The 19,990-nt window shown below is 41.1% G+C and overlaps 6 protein-coding genes and 1 long non-coding RNA gene across 8 annotated transcripts in view; 5 read left to right on the top strand and 2 right to left on the bottom strand.

The window, feature by feature from the left end:
• Nucleotides 1–1,837: 1,837 nt before the first annotated feature.
• The window catches only part of LOC147643481 (uncharacterized), a 162,682-nt gene continuing 144,529 nt past the window's right edge, over nucleotides 1,838–19,990 (top strand). Inside the window, exon 1 of the long non-coding RNA XR_015271982.1 lies at nucleotides 1,838–3,044. This is a non-coding gene — a long non-coding RNA (uncharacterized LOC147643481). The remainder of the gene's footprint in view (nucleotides 3,045–19,990) is intronic.
• LOC110176734 (uncharacterized) lies at nucleotides 3,706–6,967 on the top strand. Its single transcript, XM_020943177.2, has 3 exons — nucleotides 3,706–4,341; nucleotides 4,627–5,286; nucleotides 5,357–6,967. Exons 2-3 carry the CDS (start codon nucleotides 4,632–4,634, stop codon nucleotides 6,433–6,435), a joined length of 1,734 nt encoding a protein of 577 aa, XP_020798836.2. The 5' UTR covers nucleotides 3,706–4,341; nucleotides 4,627–4,631; the 3' UTR covers nucleotides 6,436–6,967.
• PGRP-SD (Peptidoglycan recognition protein SD) lies at nucleotides 6,869–7,545 on the bottom strand. The gene has a single exon (XM_020943180.2). The coding sequence runs from the start codon at nucleotides 7,543–7,545 to the stop codon at nucleotides 6,976–6,978; it is 570 nt and encodes a 189-aa protein (XP_020798839.2). The 3' UTR covers nucleotides 6,869–6,975.
• On the top strand, nucleotides 7,959–8,910 carry LOC110176723 (uncharacterized). Its single transcript, XM_086834301.1, has 4 exons — nucleotides 7,959–8,018; nucleotides 8,082–8,237; nucleotides 8,291–8,458; nucleotides 8,536–8,910. Exons 1-4 carry the CDS (start codon nucleotides 7,959–7,961, stop codon nucleotides 8,689–8,691), a joined length of 540 nt encoding a protein of 179 aa, XP_086690427.1. The 3' UTR covers nucleotides 8,692–8,910.
• Nucleotides 16,643–17,587, top strand: LOC110176735 (transmembrane protein 70 homolog, mitochondrial). The gene is made up of 2 exons (XM_020943178.2): nucleotides 16,643–17,296; nucleotides 17,353–17,587. Exons 1-2 carry the CDS (start codon nucleotides 16,778–16,780, stop codon nucleotides 17,563–17,565), a joined length of 732 nt encoding a protein of 243 aa, XP_020798837.2. The 5' UTR covers nucleotides 16,643–16,777; the 3' UTR covers nucleotides 17,566–17,587.
• Nucleotides 17,581–19,226, bottom strand: LOC110176722 (cyclic GMP-AMP synthase-like receptor). The gene is made up of 4 exons (XM_086834302.1): nucleotides 19,218–19,226; nucleotides 18,319–18,938; nucleotides 18,001–18,277; nucleotides 17,581–17,943 (listed from the first exon to the last, which is right to left on the bottom strand). Exons 1-4 carry the CDS (start codon nucleotides 19,224–19,226, stop codon nucleotides 17,728–17,730), a joined length of 1,122 nt encoding a protein of 373 aa, XP_086690428.1. The 3' UTR covers nucleotides 17,581–17,727.
• Urm1 (Ubiquitin-related modifier 1) lies at nucleotides 19,149–19,861 on the top strand. 2 transcript variants are annotated; one of them, XM_086834186.1, is made up of 5 exons: nucleotides 19,149–19,278; nucleotides 19,331–19,398; nucleotides 19,467–19,548; nucleotides 19,608–19,656; nucleotides 19,715–19,861. In XM_086834186.1, exons 1-5 carry the CDS (start codon nucleotides 19,241–19,243, stop codon nucleotides 19,781–19,783), a joined length of 306 nt encoding a protein of 101 aa, XP_086690312.1. In that variant the 5' UTR covers nucleotides 19,149–19,240; the 3' UTR covers nucleotides 19,784–19,861. The 2 variants fall into 2 exon arrangements, with proteins under 2 accessions (XP_086690312.1, XP_086690313.1); XM_086834187.1 differs by having other exon boundaries at nucleotides 19,160–19,278; nucleotides 19,336–19,398.

Here is a 19,990-nt window from a genome sequence, read left to right on the forward strand (position 1 = left end):
ACTGAATATTTATTAGGCATATTAATATTATGAACATGAAACTTCAAAAAGAAGAGGTAAAAACACCATTTTCGCAAAATAAATACGAGGAATTCGAATAAAAATTTAATTAATTTTTCACTCACCTATTTTCTTAGTTCAATTTTTGTCTTCTTGTTAAATTAAATTTAATTAGCACACATCCATTTCCGAACACTCGCGAGATTTTAAATCTTTCCTTCCTTTCCATATTTTTTAACTCACAAAAACAAAAAACAAAAATAGCATTAAACACATAAATTATTATTTTTTCGTGGATTAAACACGCACTTAAAACACTTTATATTTACAGTTATTTATTTATATTTGCACTTATTTATTTATATATTAATTTATTTTCACAATTTTTTTAGATTATATTTGCCATACGGAAAACCACATTTTTTTATATAAACTAATTAAACACTAAAAAAAAATATATTAAAAAAAATAATTAATTAAGCACTTTAAAAAAAAAAAAAACAAAAATTAAGACATGCTCTGTGGCATATTTAATAATTATTACACTTTTATATTCACTTTATTTAAATTTTATTTTATATTTTTACTTTTATTTATTTTTTTTAGAGGCTATTTGCCATTCCGCACAGCACAATATCAATTAATTAAACACTTAAAAAAAAAACAATTAGATATTTTCTTCTGCGTTGACAATAATAAAAGGAAAGGCATGGAAAGATCTTTTAAATTACGCACACGAAAAAAGCACACACTTGGAGCTTTTAAAACTGTTTGTTTAAAGCACACCTCCAGGACAGCTTTTTCTTGCACTTTTGTATTTGCTTTTCTTACCACACAAATACATGATGGCGGCTGCTGCTGCGCCGCATTGTCTGCCGGAGTCTCCGTTTTTTTTTCGCAGTTTTAGTGGCTTTAACTTAATATCCACTTGCTAACTGATTTAATCTGATCTTTGTTGTTGATCACGTAGATATTTAGTTCACTTCGGCACTTGCACAATTTCTATTTTTTCATATACCGTTTTCCCGCTTTTTTAACTACATTTGGAGGGAAAAGCAGCGCACACTTCACATTTCATAAATCGTTAATAAATCCACTTGTTTGGTGTTTATTTCATTGTTCCCGCATAAAGCTCAGTTAGTTTTAATGATTTACTAGTTTAGTTGGTGTTATTAAACATTTTTTCCGAGCTAAAAACGTTTTTTCACAGGAGCAGCACGTCCGCCCGCAACTTTTTCACTTTTGCAAATGATCTCTCCTTTATTTCTACTTCACACGCTCTCTCGCTACTGAAAATCCTTTCTGGCAATGCCGATGAGAGAAGTGAAAGAGAACAGCGAAATCGGCAAAGTGAATAGTTACGGCTTGCTGCTGCTGCTGCTAAAAAAACGTTTATCGTCGGAAAAATAGTTTAATGATACCCAAAAAACAATTAAATCAATAAAACTAACTACGCGTTATGTGTGAACACTCAAGTTATCATTGTTATCATGGATTTATCAGCAGTAAACTAAAAAGTATGTGCGGTGTCTCCTGCCAATAGGAATTGTGGCTGTGAAAAAAATGGAGTTGTGTAAATCCCAAGGTGAAAAGAAATAAAGCATATATTAATACCTATGCCGCAATAGGGATTTTACAAATCGAAATCGAATTAAATCTATTAAAAACGCAATAAAAACACTTGAGATTGCCGTGGACAATGGCAGCAGCCGTCGCTAATACATACACACACACCTTCCTATTAGAAGCTTTCAAGCCGCTCTCTGGCGTCAAATCGTAACTACCGTACGATGTCCACTCGCGAGAGAGTGGGTGAAGGAGATGAAAAGGAGAGCAAGATCATTTGCAAAAGTGAAAAAGTTGGAGGCGGACGTGCCGCTGCTGTGAAAAAACGTTTTAAGCCCGAAAAAACGTTTAATAACACCAACTAAACTAGTAAATCATTAAAACTAACTGCACATAATGCGGGAACAATGAAATAAACACCAAACAAGTGGATTTATTAACGATTTATGAAATGTGAAGTGTGCGCTACTTTTCCCTCCAAATAGTGGTAAAAAAGCGGGAAAACGGTATGTGAAAAAATATAAATTGTGCAAGTGCCGAAATGCCGAAGTGAACTTGGTAAATAATATAGTACATATGTACGTGATCAACAACAAAGATCAGATTAAATCAGTTGTCAAGTGGATATTAAGTTAAAGCCACTAAAACTGCGAAAAAAAAAACTGCGACTTCGGCAGACAATGCGGCGCAGCAGCAGCCGCCATCATGTATTTGTGTGGTAAGAAAAGCAAATACAAAAGTGCAAGAAAAAGCTGTCCTGGAGGTGTGCTTTAAACAAACAGTTTTAAAAGCTCCAAATGTAAAGACAATGTGTTTGAAGACAATGCGTGTATTAAAAGTGATTTTTCCGTGTGCGTAATTTGAAAGTTCTTTCCATGCCTTTCCATTTATTATTGTCAACGCAGAAGAAAATATCTAATTTTGTTTGTTTTTTTTTAAGTGTTTAATTAATTGATATTGTGTTGTGCGGAATGGCAAGTAGCCTCTAAAAAAATAAATAAAAGTGTAAATGTAAATTAAATGTATATAAAGGAAATATAAAAGTGTAATGCCTATTAAGTATGCCAAAGAGCATACCTTATTTTTTTATTTTTTTTTTAAGTGTTTTATTATTATTTTTTTGTAATATATTTTTTAAGTGTTTAATTGATATAAAAAATTGTGGTTTTCCGTATGGCAAATATAATCTAAAAAAAATTGTGAAAATAAATGAGTATAAAAATAAATAAGTGTAAATATAAATAAATAAATGTAAATATAAAGTGTTTAAAGTGCGTGTTTAATCCAAGAGAAAATAATAATATATTATTTGTGTTTAATGCTGCGTTTTTTTTTTTGTGTTTTGTAAAGTAAAAAAAATGGAAAGGAAGGAAAGATTTAAATTCTCGCGTGTGTTTAGAACAGGATGTGTGCAAATTTAATTTAATTTGCCAAGAAAAGACGAAGAAGAAGAAGAAGATATCCAAATGAGAAAATCGGTGAGTGAAAGATTCATTTTATTTTTATATTGAATGCATTCCGATATTCTATTACCTATTATGCGAAAATTGTTTGGGAAAAATTGGGAAACTTTGTTGGGCTCATCTGTGATGTTTACTTTCTGCTGATGATTTCAAACATTTGCTTCGAAGTATATTTACACATATTTTCTGCTCTTCTTAAATTTAAATTATTGAAAAAATTATTTTCTTGTTGTAAAATTCTATAAAACTTTATTTACTTAACTTAATAATTCGAATTATTGCTTGGCTCTATTTTTAAACTGAGATATCGATGGCTGCTATTAGTTTCGATACCACACAGTTACCGATGTGTGGCTATCGATGTTTTCTCTAAAGCGGGGTCACACTCGCAGTGTGACCGATTTAGCCATTTTATCGTCAGATCTGGCTACAAAATGTTTTCAAAATGATTTATTATCGTCATACTGCCACAATTAAATGGTTTTCAAAACTGTTTTGTTGGCCACTGCGTCGCGCGCGGCAAGTAAAAGTTATGTTAAAGTGATACCAAGTGAAATTTAAAAGTGCTAATATGTTTGGAGAAAATAATATATTTTTCGGATAAAAAGAATCGGCGAGTTTCTAGCTAAAGATGTGTTTTGGCTTTTTTAGCCTTTTTAAAAATGGTGATCTGGCTCATTTCGGGCAAAGCAAAACGTGCAACACTGGTCACACTGGCTACCTGCTGGGAATCGGGCAACATCACCGTGGAAAAAAAAAGAATTGGGGAAAATGTGGTTTTCGGACAAGTGATTAGCCGCAACGCAGGTGACGAGGAGCTGGCCGTGGACAAAACCAGATTCGGAAGCGGACGGAACGTAACGGATTGGACCGGACGGCCGGACAACTCCTTATCCCTTGGCTGACTATGAAATTGCTGGCATCGACGTTCTCGTCGTCGTCGTTGTCGTTGTCGTCGTGCATTGTTGTTGTTGTTGTTACTGCCGTCGCATTTCGTATTGGCATCGGTTTAGTACAAATGGCAGATGTGGAGCGGAGGTGGTGGTGAGGTAAATGTAAATCTACGTGCGAATCCGAATCCGAACCCAAATCCGATAAACGGAGAAACCGAGCTGAGACAGGCAGAGATATAGGGCCGCTGCAGACAGTTCTAATTATACAACCAGCGCCGTACCGTGTTCCCCCGAAGAGCGAAACTGGTTATACACACATCAGCAGCGACGTCGCAAGGAAAGGAACGGGAGCAGCAGCAGCAGCGGCAGCGGCAGCAGCAGCAGCAGCAGCAGCAGCAAAGGCGCAGCGGAGGGTGAGGGTGAGTAAAAATCGATTTGTTGCACAAAACACACGACTACGACCACGTCCACGAGACTCTGCACTCGGGGTGTGCTGTTTGCTGTGTGCCGTGCTGTGTTGTGCGAGTGGGCGCAAAATCGGGGGGCGGCAGTGCGAGTGGGGTGCGGTTCTAGGTCGACCTGGGCAGCAAACAGATGAGCCGCGAGCACAGCCCTCCCTCACCCGCCCCTCCCCCCCATCTTCCCTGCCACACATCTCACTGCTGACATCTCGCACATCACATCTGATCCCGTCTTGTTTGCAGGCCTGATGGACAAAATCAAGTTGAAAGTTATTGGGGTGCTGCGCGAACGCGACGGCAGCACAAATGTCAATCGTAGCGGTGCAGGAGGAGCAGGAACCGGAACTGGAGCAGGATCAGCTGGAGCAGCTGCCGCGGGTAGCAGTCATCAGGTGGCAGGTGCTGCTGGTGCTGGCGGGGGCGTGGCCATGCCTATTGGGGTCACGCAGGACAACGCCAACGGCAACGATGGCAACGCCCCAGGAGCCACAGAGCGGCAGAGCGGCGATGCCCCGGCAACGGCTGCCACTGGCGTTGGAGCCCCCGCAACCGGTTTGGGTGGAGCGGCTCGCACCTCGGTGCTACCACGGCCACAGACATCGAAGATTAGCGCTTTGGACCTGGCCGGCATACTCAACACGAGGAGAAGACTCGAGTGGACCAAGGAGTGGCTGCGCAAGAATCAGGCCGAGTTCCTTAGCAAGGAGAACCTGCTTAGCGAACTGCAGTCGCGGAAGGATGAGTGCTACCACTTGAATTACTTCCTAGCCATAACCGAGAGCCAGTTCCGCTACCTGGTGCAGAAGCTGGAGCCGATCATCAGCCAGTATGCGCCTCAGCGCAAAAAGAAGTCGTTCAGCGCTGAGGAGCGACTGGCCATAACGCTCAAGTATTTGGCTACGGGTAAGTCTTAAGTTAAAGCTAATTTCCCCACCAAATGTATTCATCTTTTGGCCTTGATCTCTTCCTGCAGGTGAAGTGCATTCTTGTCGAAACTACTGCTTCCGTGCCTCGAAATTTGTGATAAACGAAATGATTGCCAATATCTGTCTGGGCTTCTACGAGCACCTCAACGACCAATACGTGACACTACCAAAGACTGACGATCAGTGGCGCAGCGCCGCCGAGGAGATGGAGCGCAAGCACAACCTGCCCCACTGTGTGGGCAACCTGTTCATGCGCAGCATCCAGCTTCAGGGCTCTGGCTCTGGGGCGGCGAGTAGCGGCGCTGCCGGTGGCGACGATCGCAAGCGAGCTACTGTCATTTTCACGGGCATCGTGGATGCCGACAACAATTTCCAGTACGCGACGGTGGAGCGGGCAGCAAGTAGTAGGCCCAACGACATCTATAACCAGACCACTGCCGTTGAGCTAATTAGGCACAAGATGCATGCGCTGGAGGAGCAATCGGAGCAAATGGATCGGCAGGGATATTACTTTGCTGGCGACTCGGTGCTGCCAGCAACCTCCTACTTGGTGACCACACGCAACCTGCCCAAGGATCGGGCGGTGCTGGAGGCCCTCGAGCAGGTGAATGCGCACGCCGATCAGACGATGCGCATCCTGTGCAATATGTTTCCCATTCTGGCACAACCGCTGCGAATTAGCGACAAGCACATCCGCGAGGTTGTGCTCGGTTGCGTGGCGCTGTACAACTTCCTGCGAAAGACGGATGATTCCTTTCGGCGCACCAGCGACAGCATTGTTCAGCAGCGGGCGGAACAACAACAGCTGGCGGCGGCGTATAGCGTCGATAGCGATGAGATTGACGATGACTGCATTATGCTGGCCACCGAGGAGGAGCTGCGCGAGCGGGCCGAGTTTACGCCCAGTGTGGGCCTAACCACCTGCTTTCAACCGCTGTGCACGCAACGCGGAGAGACACCCGAGGGTCTGGCCAAGCGAGACTGGTTACTCCAGCTGCCCATCGCTCAGCAGAGCGGGAGTGGCAGTGGAAGTGGAATAGGGTCAAGCGATGGCAGCGGTAACATGAGCGGAAACGGTGGCAGTACGGATAGTGCGAGCGGCAGCTCGAATGGGAGTTTATATTAGTGCAATTTTACCTAAGTACTTTACGAATTTTGTATAGTTCCTTGTTTTATATTTTCTAAATCGATAATCTGTAATCTTAAACAGCATCTGTTGCCACGTTGCCACGTTTGCCGACTCTTGTTTACCTCTCGTTTGGCGCATTCTTCTCTGCATACCATTACGATTACGATTACGTTCACAATCGTTCCAGTTCCAGTTCCATCTGCGTTCCGTGCTTCACCTAGGGTTCTGTATAGTTAGCTTAGTTTCTTGCGGAAGTTCCGGTTCGGTGAATGATGATGATGATGATGATGCTATGTGATGTCTCAAATCTCTATTTGTGGCCCAGTGCACCGCTCCTGGGGAGCTTAGCAAAAGGCCAGGCCAGGCGGCGGCAGCTGACAAAAAAATGTGCGAAGTCGACGAAGTACAGCGGAAACACAGATCAACAAAATTAAAATTTTAGTATTCGTATTTAAGCAAGCAACAAATTATACATAATTATATTTACAAATAAATGTGTAAGGAAAGTTCTTTACGTGTCGAAAGCTTAGTTACTATTTAAATGCTGGAAGACCAGTGAGGCCACTGTTCCAGGAGTGCATAGAGAGCCGCTCCTGGACTCTCAGTGGGGCTCACTTGCCTATGACCAAGTAGCTTGTAGTTCTCGGTTAGATGGCCTTCTTGCACAGCCTTTTCCAGTAGTTTCTTAGCCGCCTCGATGGCTTCCTGTGTGGGTGCCTGCTTACTAAAGTTTCCAATGAAAGCGATGCCCAGGGAACCTTCGTTGTTGGGGCCAGCGAATGCTCCCCTTTGGCTAGGACTTCTGCCTTCGTATACCTTTCCATTGCCACCGATCAGATAGTGGTAGCTAATATCCGAGAACTTTTGCCGGGTCATTTGGAATATCTGGAGGTTGCGGACTTGTAGGGCACAGCCCACATTATCCGTACAATCAATGCCAGCTGTGTGTGCAATTATGGCCCTCGGTAGGGGAGTTTTCATTTCGTCTATGGGTTCACTTGGTGCTCTGGCATTCCATTCAGCCCTCGTCACTATTGTTGGTTCTTCCCCTTGGACAGATATTGCCGCGAGGCTAGCAATGAGCATCAGCAACCACGTTGAGATCATTCCGTAGCCGTGTCCCTCAACGTACTGAGTAGAGATCGTAGATTCGCTGAGCTCTTATTGTCGCCTGATAAGGGGTATGCCCCTAGGGCGATGGCTTTTGACTTTATATATTTGTTCATTCATATATGGGGTGATTTTCTCGATAATTCTTACCAATACAGTTACCACTAAGAGGGCAGTTTTAATAATGTTATAGTCAGTTTAACAGCCAGATTTATTGACTTATAAAAGACTGTTGTAATTACCTGATCATTAAAATTGTAATCGATACAATCAATAAGGATCATTAAACACTCTTCAATTAAAAGACCATTTTTCCCACAATATGAAAAATAGACATTATCTCTACCAAAAAATGTATTTATTAGGGTGAGTTAGTAGAATTGTCATTAAACGCCTCATTTGTGTTTAAAATGTTCACCCAAAGAAGTCGTTGTCTCCTGCTGATTTTTCTTCTATATTTCGTGAACAAAGTATATATGTATATCTATACTTTGCTTAAATGAAGGAATAATATTTATTAAATTACCTCATAGATCTCATCAAAAGTGGAGTTTACCAACATCAAGTGCAACCCTTTCGATCCAGATTTCGCCAGCTTTGAGTACTGTTTCCTAAAGTCTGTAAATCGAACTTACAAGTACTTGTCTATTAAAGTGAACTTGCACAAGACGCCTATTACCAAAGTTAAAGTTAGTATGATTTAAAACTATGATACTATATTGCTTAGTAATCTTGTTATTAGGTAAATATAGCAATTTTTAAGCGTTACAATGGATACAAGCCGTTTCTCTACAATATCACAAAGGACGCCTGTAAATTTTTGCTTCTTAAAAATCCCGATCCCGTTAGCAATTACATTTACAATGGTTTCAAGAGTTTCACCAATATGAATCACACTTGTCCCTTTGAGGTGAGTCCCCCAGTAATCTACGATTTTGTATATTTGTTGGTGAGGGTTTAATTTTGTTGATTTAATTTTGTTCCCAGAATGATTTGCTTGTAGAAAAATTGCCAATTGGATATATCAATCAACAGGTAACGGATGTTTTACCAGTTCCCCATGGGGATTACCTCTTTCATTCCAATTGGATGGCTTACGACATAAAGCGAGCAACTGTTAATGTTTACTTTACCATATCGTAAAGTATTACAACAATATTTTATTTCATATAATTATTGGGGTATTAAGGTGAATTGTAAATAATTTAAAGGGAAATTGAATAAAAATGAATGAGCACCCCTCGGGGAATTCTTTATCCCCACACTCATACCGATGATCAATTGCGTTTGTGGTGTCATAGTCATATTTGAAAGGGGATTCACCATTTCCGTAGCCTCTTCAAGTTAAACCTCCCCCACCGATTCCGTCTTATTCCATGCATTATGCTAGTTCATACGAGCCCCAAAATAACCTCAACTTGACACAGATGTTCTACGCAGTGATTTAATTAAAAAACTTTTGCAATTAAATGCAAAAATAGCAAAAAAACAAAGCAAAATGCAGGCGGCCATTATGGGTTGATGAGGAAGCTGGAAGCAGAGTAAAGTAAAGTGACGGCTTGGAGGGAAATCGCAAAGTGACAACGAAAATGCAAGTAAGCGCCCTCAATTAAAAACCCAAAATGAACATAAAATGCCATGGAAAAAAGAAAAAAAAAAGGCCAAGCCGCAACAACCAAAAAGCCAGGCCAAAACCGAAGCTGAAACCAAAAACCGAAGCCAAAACTATGCGCCGCTGGAGAAGCCAGCTGCTAGCGAGGGCAGAGAATAGGAAAAACTCTTGTTAAACCGAATTTAAGTGAGTTTTCCACCAAAGGCGACTTCCTCCCCCATCCAAATTGGTTGTTGTATGGTTATTTGAATTGTTTGGGCCCAGCGATTTCGGTTCTTTTTATTTTTCTTTTGGGGAAAAACATATTTTTTATTTTTCAAATTTAATCTGTCCTAGAATATTCGGCAAGTTGGCTTGGATGCCGCCCACAAAAAGACTCGGCGCCATGCCGTCTCATTTGCAAAAATTGTCAGATTTATTTCGCTAATTGCTGCTCATCCGTTTAATTAAAATTAAAAGAACTTGCGCCAGTTAGGGCGTAAAAGTTTTTTATGCGAATTCTCTAGAATTTCGAATTGGGCACGTTTAGTTTTTCGTTTTCCGTTTTCCGTTTCCCGTTTTCTGTTTTCTGTTTTTCGTACTCTGTGATTTTCACCCTTCACCCGCTGCTGTGTTCACCTTTAGTTTTCCGCATTTGTTGTTAGAACAAAAGTCATCTATTAAATTGCTGCCAAAAGTTGCTGGCAAGAGCAACTCGATGATGATGCTTTTGCAAGACGATGGCCAGGTGTAGGCTTCTTCCATTCTGGACAGCAAACAAATTAAACTGCTGCAAGTCTTTTGGTGGCTGCCGTTAAAGCTGTCACCTTTCCACCTCACCCTCCCCCCAGAAAAGGTGTCAATCGTGCAGGTCCGGGAAAGTTGTGGCTAACAACACTAGTTGCAGCAGCAGCAACAACAATTTGCCGCAATAGTGCAGCAGCTGCTGCTGCTGTTGCTGCTGCTTCTGGTGTTGCAACCACGCCCCCGCCAGGCATTTGCCACTAAACCGGAAAGAGCAAAAGTTGCCTGCAACCACGGTGTGGATTTGGACTCGGATTTTGGGTAACTTTGCACTGTGGATTTGACACACACACACCGCCTCTGCAATCCGTATCGGTGGGCGTGTCAATGGGGGTGACATTTTTATGACAACTTGCTTAAATTTCATAAGAAGAACTCCCACAGAAAACGAAAACTTATTTCGTTTACGAGGCGCCCAACTTGTGCACGCGGATATTTTTTGCAGTAAGCGAGTCCTGGGCGCCTCATTCGCTAATGAATAAAGTTCGTTTATGAATATCCCGGGTTGGAATTCTCACTGGAGATTCCAAAACTCGAACTTAAAGTTCAAACAGAGAGTGGGAAAACTGTGTCCTTTACTTACTAAAGTCTGATTTAGTTAGTTTTATTAGGGCATATATTAGAAAGAGGTTAAGAGCATTATTAAATATAAATTAAATGTACATTTCAAACATGATTAATTCGTTCAATGTATTAATGTTCAACATTAGTCATAAATATAATAAATAATTGAGGGAGATAAAAGCAAAATGAGGTATACAATTTGAATTGTAATTGTTGTTTGTTTGATAATGATAAATAAGGCAATAAAGAACTAATTCTGACAACTGTCAATGATATTATGTATATTATAATTATTACTTATATGCTAAATAATAATCTGAAATTTATATGTTTACCATAATGGTTAAGAAGTATCAAAGGAAAATAACTATTTTGTAAATTCTCAAGTTTTTTAAACAAAGAAATCCAAGTCCCAAATTCGATTTATTTTAAATCCGACACAACAAAGTTGATAGCAGTTTCTTTTATATATATTTATGATCTGAACTGACGTTGCATTATTTGGAATATGAAGCGTAAAATATGCGCAACACTATAATGCTATATTAAAGTCAAAAAAACGATGTGCGTAACCTCGTTGCCGTCATCATCATCATCTTCGTCATCGTCTTGGTTGAGGTCGTTGTTGGCTTTACCGTCCAAAAATTCGCAGCGTCCTGCAGGTCCTGCTCCCGTTCTTGCTCCTGCTCCCGTCCCGGCTGACATCTTGTCAGAAATTTTCATGCTGCTGTAAGCTGTTTTCATGCACATTTTGGGCACTTGTGCTCCAGCACAAACACTTCAATTTGGCTTCAAGGATGCGTGCATGAGGCCGGGGACCCAGCCGATCCATACAAGGCAGACAAAAATCAACCAGACTAGACCAGACCAGACCAGACCAGGCTAGAGCAGCTAGTCAAAGTGCCGGAAGGAAGTGCCCAGCGGGGAGAGAGAGTAAAGATATATGGAGATGCAACGGCGATATAAGGGGACATGTGCTAGTGGATCCTGGTGGCAAACAACGGCCAACTCTTTAACTATAACTTTTGATGTATGCTAAGGAAATATTGTGGGAGTGCACTCAATCGTGGTTGCCCTGGCATCGCCATCAACAGTCATCCTCGGAAGGGGGAGTGTGGTGTGTGTGTGGGGTGTACTTTGGTGGGGTGTGCGCCATCAACTACTTAGCGTCAAAACGCTTAAAGTTGAATTTGTAACGCTTGAAGTAAGGCGACGGGCACAAAGCCAATGGAGTGTGTGAGAGAGAGGCAGTCGAAGCGGGAAGGGGAGTGGGGAGCGTCCTGGGAAGGTCCTGTCTAATGCCAGTTTACTCATCTATTTTTATTAAACTCGCCCTTGTGTCAGTTTTGCTGCATTGCATTGCATTACGTATACGCAGTGCGGGCCAAACACAAAAAGGGTAAGCAACGTGCGTCATAAGGCATAATAAAAACCCAAATGCAAAAGAATTATGAGTAATTTATGGTCAGTGAAATGTTCTAAACCCCAAAGATTAATTTAAAAAATTGTAAAGAGAAATTTTGGAGATAATATTAAGGATTCATCCTTTAAACTATCATCCTATCTTAAATCTTTGACAAATAATAGTGGGAAATGTACTACAAAGTATTTTCTTTTAGAGTTAAAACATTACAGCTTCTCCTTTCCAAATAATCTCCTTACACCATACATAGTTTCTGCTCTTTTTTATAAACATATATTGCACAAGTTGTTCTCAATTCAGAACTCTTGCAATTACAGGTGTAGCCTTGTGTAAGAACTTATCGTATTGATAATAACATAAGATGGCATTTCTAGGAAATATCTTGAAGAACCACTTCACAGGAATATGGTCGAAAACCCTTGAAAATATACTGGCAGTGTGGCAGAGTGCGTGGCAATGGCAACAGCAAAAGGGGGCAGTTGACTTTAGAGCCTTGACTGTTGCAGTTGCAGCATTGGCAGCTGTTCCACTCCACACACCACCACCCATTGCCACACTCACACCCGAACTTAACTTCACATTGCAGCTTATTTTTGGGGGGTTTAATTTTGATTTAAACGCTGGCAGACAGCTTGAAGCCCGCTGCCCGGAGCGTGCTGGAGCGGAAGCACAGACATGTTCGCTCACTCGGACATTGGGTGGAAGGGAGTGGGAGGGGATAGGTCCTTTTGCTTCACCTCTCGAGCATGAAGCTTGCTTCAAGCTTTATTGAAATTTAAGTTGCACTTGTCGAGTGGCAGTGGGCGTTGCAACACTCGGAACTGGGCTAATGAAAGGACACTTTAAGGCGGGCAGCCTCTCACAGATCGATGCTCTCTCTATCTATCAGTCATTTAATTTTCATTAAATTAAGGTAAGCAGTTGTGGGGGGGAGAGTCCTTGCTAAGATTAAGCGGTTGGTTATTGCACAGGAAGAAAACAATATTACTTGAGAAAATGAAATTTAAAAAGGTTTTAATATAATATGAAATGAGATAAATTGAGAGTTATTTTTAATCATATAATCAAGGGATTTGGATTCGCTGTTTTTCTCTGGCTTCTGAAGGATCTGAAATAAGGACTTGCCAGACATCTCCCCCAGCTGGATGTGGCTGCTGTTGCTATTGCTGTTTGCTCTCGCTCTCGTAAATGTAAAAGTTGCAACTTGTAGCCTCAAAATAACCACAAAGTAAACACTGGAGTGGCGCAGTCCGTAGTCCGTAGTCCGTGGTCCGTAGTCCGTAGTCCGTAGTCCCTGAGTCCGTAGACGGAGACGACGGGGTACGAGTATTTGAATAGCTGTCGAAGACATTGCGTGCTCGCACACTCCTGCAGCTACATCGACAAGGACATTGTACGTGCGAACAGGACACGGCAATGGTTCGTCGATGTGTCCTTCGAACGAAGCCCCCCTTTTGCCCGTTTGCTGGCCAAAAATAAATAAGTGTGTAATTTAATATTTAAGGCTTTGTCAGTAATTATTTCAACGCAGATGTTGAAACTTTTCCTTTGTCGTTGCCATGGCATGAAGGGGAGGCCCCCGCAATTTGCATGCACCCGATCGGAGCACAATCCTTTCAAAGGAATCCTGGACTAGAGTCCTGTCACTGCTGCACCGCTCATAACTCAGAGATCACAGCTTGCAAGAGAGGCAGTCGTAAAATTGACCCACTTGCCTCACATTTGTCTTTATTAAATGGTGAAAATTACGAGTTCATGAGCATATAAATTATAAACCAATTTAATAACCAGCCAGGCACAAAATGTGCTCAAAATGAACTACCAATTTTGTGGAGTATAACGAAACGCCGCAACATAATAATGGCTCCGGGTGAGCGTGAACATGAATTACGAGTGTTTAGCTGTTCGGGATACACCGAGAACAAGTGGGGGTTGGGGTGTGGGGTTAGTCCTTTGCATTAGATTGCCTGATAATGGGTATGAGGCTTATAACCCAAAACCCACCTGTGCAAACTATTGAGTTCCCTGAATTCGCATCATTTTTTGATACTGATATGGAATAAAAGGAATGTATACTCCATACCTTTTGGCTCTGAATATGCGCATAGTTTAAGCTTGTAATTATTCCAGCATTTAGTTTAACATTTAGCCACGCCCCTTCTGCCATGGAAACTGTGTGCGTTTTTCCCTTTCTCCCCCCCAGGCAGAGGAAAAACTCCTGTTCTCCAGTTCGCTGCATGTGCGCGCGTTAAAGTGAATTTTAAATGATTTATTGCACATCCAGCTAGACCACAGATACTACAAATTCTACAATTACAGGACAAGCATCCAGTGCAGTTTCCTTTTCCTGACCTTTTTTTTGCTAGACGTTTTTTCCCTGGATTTTCTCCAGGACTCTCGTTAGCATGTTAATTGTAAAGCATGTCCTAATTGCATTTGAGCAGCAGACATGAGTTAAGGTTTTAAGTTCCAAAGATGAGTACCTTGGCTTTAGAGATAGTTTTGCCTTGTCAGAGTTAAGGACAAAGATTCACTCAATTATGGCCTAGGAAATTGTTTCGTTATACAAATCAAGGATAAAATGTTGGTATAAGTTCGAAAGTCAGGGGTTGTTCGAAGTTCACTCGGTTGTGGTTCGAGTGGATGTTGCAAGTGGAACCTAGTGGTTGGACTTGTGTACGTCGAGTTGCTTTGAACCTGGTTTGAAACCAACTCAAACCCAGTTCGATAAGGATCTCCTCCAACTCAAAGCTCAAACTAGGACATTCAAGTCCTGGTTAGACTTGCAACTTTGCAGAAATGAGTGAGAACTCAAATCAAATGTATAAAACTGAGTCAATTTTTTGAGCAAATTGTAAACGATTCACGATAATTATTAATTATGTTCCTTAATTTGATAAATTAATAAAACCATTAAAGCAAATAGGCCGCCATGAGCCGTGTGGGTTAACAGCATACACATTAAAAAAATAAATGTGAATTAAACAAATTTGCCAACTGCAATCGAAAATCGCATCAATCAGGCAGGCAGGACCTCGATATATATAGTATTTATGGCTCAGATTGGGATAGTGAGGTGGGTTGGCGTCACCAAAGCATAAAAATAAATTGATATCACAGCGAATTTGAATGAGCAATATGGCGTTTCTGCCATTTTTCCTGTCCTGCCGCCACTCGTTCAGTGCTCTTTTTTTTTTTTTTTGTTGCCATGAATTATTTTGCCGACTGCATGTGAAATTTTTTTGGCAAAACTACAACCAACCCGGAGTTCGGGGATGAATATGATGCATGAAATAACAATAATGAAATGACAACAAAAGGCAAGGATAACAAAGGCATGGACACAGGACGAGGCGATGCCGGGGAGATGACGACGAAATCGGTGGAGCACTCGGCCATCGGGGCAATTCAAATCCCAAAATCAAATGTGATTTTTGGTCACTTTGAAAATTGTTGATTAGTGACGCCTGAATGCAGTCCAATGAAACCGGATGCCGCTGCATTAAAGCAATTCCAAGATCTCTGTCCGCCCGTCAGTCAATTCCATTCGACATTCGGATGTGGAAGTGGATGTGGGTGCTCAACTGGACATGGCCTGGACATGGACATGGTTTCCAGAGAGAGAGTCCCCGCTGAATTGGGGCGTAAAAAAAAGCTCCTCTGCGACCATAACCCTTGATGCAATTTAAACAATTAAAGCTACATAAATTAAAAATGTGGTCAGCAGCGACAAATTGCATGTACTAGTGGTAACTAGAGCCGCATCCATATGCGTATTGCCGCCCGTGACCTGACCACGCCCACCCATCAATTGCCATTAATTCGAGCATATTAATTCCAATCCACATGCCAGTTTTCTGTGTGTGTTTTTGGTTTCCAGATAACACCGCAAACGGGGCGTGGCCACCTCCTCCTCCCCAGCTCATTGTTAATCAATTACAATCTCCAGTACGCACTCGACCTTTGCCAAATTATTAGCCTTATTGTTCAGATTCGTTTGGGGAAAATACACTTGTACGTACATTTAAAATGTTTAATACGTACAAGTCCTTGGCGAAGAAGAGGGAATGTTTATTATATTCCAAATTTTTACAGATTTATTTTAAACTTGAAATTAAAGCTAAAGCTTATTGTCAGGAAGCATCTTTAAACCAAAAAAACGTACTTAATCATCTGGATTAGCATATTTTGAAAGTGAGAATTATCATAATTATATTTATAAGAAAATAGAACAGTCTATTTTCAAGACTATATTTATTGCTCATTTATATAAGGGATTATTTTTGTCTTATTTATGCCACTAACATAACCTGAATAAATATTTTACATTCTGTTTATCGATTTGTTAATTACATTGTAATCTATCTTTAATATACAATCATCAAGACAAAACAAATATTTTAATTTCGAAACATAGTTTGTAGTATTTATTGGGTTTTTAAAAATGCATAGTGAATGAAGGATTTCAAAAGTGTATTGTTTCGTTTTGAATTATTAGACACTTAATGATGCAAACTGAACAATTTTGTATTGATCGACTCGACTTTTGGTGCGAATCAAGAATATATATATACTTTATAGGGTTGATAATAATTATATAACGAAAATTTTAAATACCCTAGAAGGGAAAGCCCATCATTTCAAATTTCTGTTACTTGCGACAGTGCTACCCATTTATGCAAAGTGACTGCCAATGTTCAATGGTATTTTTATTTTTTTTTTGGTATTTTAACCATCGATACAATCTCTGTTATTTTGGTATCGAACAAGCTACGGTCACACTCCAACGCGTGTTATTTAACGGCAAGACAGCTGTAGAATTTCATAAAATTCTTTTAAAATAAACAATGTTAATTCTACGCGGGATGATGCCAAGGGGCAAACAGATTGCCGGTGTTCTTGGTAACATGACCCGCCAGCTACCGATTCCCCTGTCACAAAACTGCAGATGCATCGCCGGCTCGAGTTGGACAAAAACGGTGCCGCTGCAAAAACAACATCAACAATCACAGCAACTGCAAAGCAGGTGGCTTTCGACGAAGTCGACAAAAACTGATTCCGAGGAGGAGGCATTGCAGCGCATCTACTATGGAACGCTGGCCCCTCGCATGAAGATGGTCAAGTTCTTCTCCCTGAGCACCAGTTTGGCAGGCATTGCGGCTCAGCCGATACTCCTCGAACAGGGCATGAAAATAGGAGGCACTGGAATGGCCGTGTTCCTCTGTTCCGTGGGTGGATTCTTCACTTTTGTGACCCCACTGTTGCTGCACTTCATCACCAAGAAATATGTGACGGAGTTGCACTACAATCCACAGACGGAGGAATACACGGCCACAACGATCTCTCTGCTTCTGCAAAAGATCAAGGTGAGTGTGCCGAATAAGGAATTTCAACTCGAGTACAATGTCAACTCTCTTACCAGACCAAGTTCCGGCCCAGCGATGTCACTGTTCCCGAAGTTCCCGGCATGTTTACCTCGTTTTTGGTAGGCAAGCGTCCTCTGTTCATAGATCCGGCATTGTTTGACGATCCCGAGCACTATGTGCGGATCATGGGCTACGACAAGCCGATTGACTTCAAACTGGACCTTACTCCGGAAGCCGACAAGACCTCAAAGAGCAAAGAGAAGCAATAAACCTTATCGTTGGTTAACATTATCAAATGTTTTATTCAAAACTTTACATAAGTTCAGTAGGAAAACAGGACAGATTAACAACTCAATCAAAACTTCAACAAATTCAAGAAATTTAAGGATACTTCAACTTTCAACTTAAAAATAAATGGATTTGGAATAATCCTAAGTGACTAGGCTTTTGCCAAAGATAAACTGAATATCTTCTGTGGTCATGCAGTTGCGATCGCGACACTTGACGAGCCGCCGGAAGATGCGACGCAATATTTTCATACATTCGCGTCTCTGATCTGCGGCTAGATTCTCAAATATATTGGCATTTGGCACCAAGTAGAAAGGCAGAAAGCCCCTTCGAAGGTACATGGCCATATAGTCAATAGCCTGAGGGAATATTTGAAAAAGATTAAAGTCAATTATTCGCATTTCAGATTCACTCACCCGAATGAGTATGCGTCCAGGCGATTGATTCCAGTTGATGCTCTTTTGACTGGTAGCATTCAGGAATAAACTCTTGATCGCATAACTAAACAATATTTTCGTTTCCATTCGGAGCGCCTTCATCAGCCTTAAAGCGTCTTTGAGGTGCTGTTTCTTTTCCAGTCCCATTTTCTCCCAGTGGGGAGCGCACACAATAAATGTTAGAGGATCCTCAGCGATGGAAGAACTTATCTTGCGCGGCACGGCGTACCAGCTGCGACCCTTGTTAGGGAAAAGCCTTTGCTTGCGAAAAGCCTTTGCTTGCGAAAAGCCTTTGGCCACTCCGAGGCCAAAAACTCAAAGGCTGGTACAAAATCAAAGGAAATTTTGCGCCCAGGATGCGTTAAGCATCTGGCTTTAATGGTGTGTGCCACATGGCCACCGGTTTGGTTACTCAGCTCGTAGATCCGTCCGCCAGCGCAACGAATGTAGTTCAGGTGCGGGATCACTGAATTAATGTTCTCCCTGAACCAGGTCTGCACCTTCCGGCGGTTTATATAGTAGTATTCACCCAAACGATCCGTGAGATGAAGGGGTATGTCGTCACCACCAACCTGAAGGTGAATGTAGCCGCTATGTCCGGCCACGGGAACTGGTTGTATAACACATGGCAGAGCAATCTTGGTCAGCATGTCGAATTCATCCGGTAGATTTATCTTTACTCTATTAAGATTGCTTCCTGTCAAGCAAAGGCCCCGGAAAGCTCGAGCAAAAAAGGGATCTCGACGACATATTGCTCGGACGAACTCATTCTCGATTTGCTGAGCATCTTCCTGAAAACTCAGTCGATCTTCGGGACTAATTGAGATTTGTTTTAATACAAACTCTATGCCCTCACCAAAGGTAAACTTTTTGGAACACAAAATGTTGCCAAATGGAGTTTTAGCAATGAACAACCGCTGTTAAGATATTATTTGTGAACCTAGTTTATGTAATTGTGTTTGAGCTTGGTTTAGGTTTTTTTCATTTCTAAAAGAAGAGAACAAAAAATGTTAATTGGAAGTTTAATTATAAGCTTCAAATTCAACTTTAAATCGGTATATTTCCGGGAATTTGAATATTTTTGGGGAAAACTTAAATTTTGGGAGTTTTAAAGTGGCCAGGTCATTGAAGGTTTCTAGTATTATTTGGGCCGTGTGGTAATGCTGAGTATTTTCAGTGTGGTCATATTTATTTACATTGAACATATGGGAACACCGCCATGGGCACGCCGGAATTAAAAATAATATTGGAGTTTAGGTAATTACGTCTTCTCTATAATATTTACCAAGTTTTTAAAAGTGAAACACAGTGCAGGAGCAGAGCTACTTTTTGGCAACATCAAGCGCCGTGAGCTAGCCCTTGATGGCAATCAGAAATGTGAGTTAAACATAATCTTACTGTGAATAATGTTTGGCAATTTGGCATTTATTGTTTACCTTTTGAAGGGACAATTGCCAACTTGTTAAAGTGGATGCATGCCAACATCCTAACAGAACGACCGGAACTCTTTCTTCAAGGAGACACGGTGTAAGTGACCTTGAAATCTGCATCTTGAAGAATTTGTTGCTGATTTTTATGCGTTTTAGGCGGCCTGGAATTTTGGTTTTAATAAATGACACAGACTGGGAACTGCTAGTGAGTGAGCTTTTGAAGATTACTAGCAAATGGTATCCTAAAGAAACAATTTTTTCAGGGTGAACTGGACTACGAACTGCAGCCAAGAGACAATATACTGTTTATATCTACCTTGCATGGCGGTTAACTCATTTTCCCCAGAGTACAACTAGGCAAAACTATATTTTTATATGAAAACTCATTAAATTGTAAATGAAAAAAAAAATCAAAAGTTTGAACTGTATCAGAATTACGTCCCTTTACCAAAATTTGGCAAAGGCCCACACGAAAGTTCGGGTCGTAAAAGTTTCATCATCCAGAGACTGTCTGAGCGCAAATTTCCCCTATTTATAGC

This window comes from Drosophila serrata, unplaced genomic scaffold, assembly GCF_035046125.1.
Source record: "Drosophila serrata isolate PLE 108 unplaced genomic scaffold, ASM3504612v1 contig_272, whole genome shotgun sequence".
Taxonomy (NCBI): Eukaryota; Metazoa; Arthropoda; class Insecta; order Diptera; family Drosophilidae; genus Drosophila; species Drosophila serrata.

Bases quoted from the DNA above. Each gene is read 5' to 3' on its own strand.
- LOC110176734 (XM_020943177.2), top strand. From the start codon at position 4,632: ATGGACAAAATCAAGTTGAAAGTTATTGGGGTGCTGCGCGAACGCGAC. The intron at 5,287-5,356 runs GTAAGTCTTAAG...CTCTTCCTGCAG, and splicing joins GCTCAAGTATTTGGCTACGG to GTGAAGTGCATTCTTGTCGA.
- PGRP-SD (XM_020943180.2), bottom strand. From the start codon at position 7,545: ATGATCTCAACGTGGTTGCTGATGCTCATTGCTAGCCTCGCGGCAATA.
- LOC110176723 (XM_086834301.1), top strand. From the start codon at position 7,959: ATGTTCACCCAAAGAAGTCGTTGTCTCCTGCTGATTTTTCTTCTATAT. The intron at 8,019-8,081 runs GTATATATGTAT...ATTACCTCATAG, and splicing joins TTCTATATTTCGTGAACAAA to ATCTCATCAAAAGTGGAGTT. The intron at 8,238-8,290 runs GTTAGTATGATT...TCTTGTTATTAG, and splicing joins CGCCTATTACCAAAGTTAAA to GTAAATATAGCAATTTTTAA.
- LOC110176735 (XM_020943178.2), top strand. From the start codon at position 16,778: ATGTTAATTCTACGCGGGATGATGCCAAGGGGCAAACAGATTGCCGGT. The intron at 17,297-17,352 runs GTGAGTGTGCCG...CTCTCTTACCAG, and splicing joins TGCTTCTGCAAAAGATCAAG to ACCAAGTTCCGGCCCAGCGA.
- LOC110176722 (XM_086834302.1), bottom strand. The intron at 18,278-18,318 runs GCCAAAGGCTTT...TCGCAAGCAAAG, and splicing joins GAGTTTTTGGCCTCGGAGTG to GCTTTTCCCTAACAAGGGTC. The intron at 17,944-18,000 runs GTGAGTGAATCT...ATATTCCCTCAG, and splicing joins CTGGACGCATACTCATTCGG to GCTATTGACTATATGGCCAT.
- Urm1 (XM_086834186.1), top strand. From the start codon at position 19,241: ATGGGCACGCCGGAATTAAAAATAATATTGGAGTTTAG. The intron at 19,549-19,607 runs GTAAGTGACCTT...TATGCGTTTTAG, and splicing joins TTTCTTCAAGGAGACACGGT to GCGGCCTGGAATTTTGGTTT. The intron at 19,657-19,714 runs GTGAGTGAGCTT...CAATTTTTTCAG, and splicing joins ACACAGACTGGGAACTGCTA to GGTGAACTGGACTACGAACT.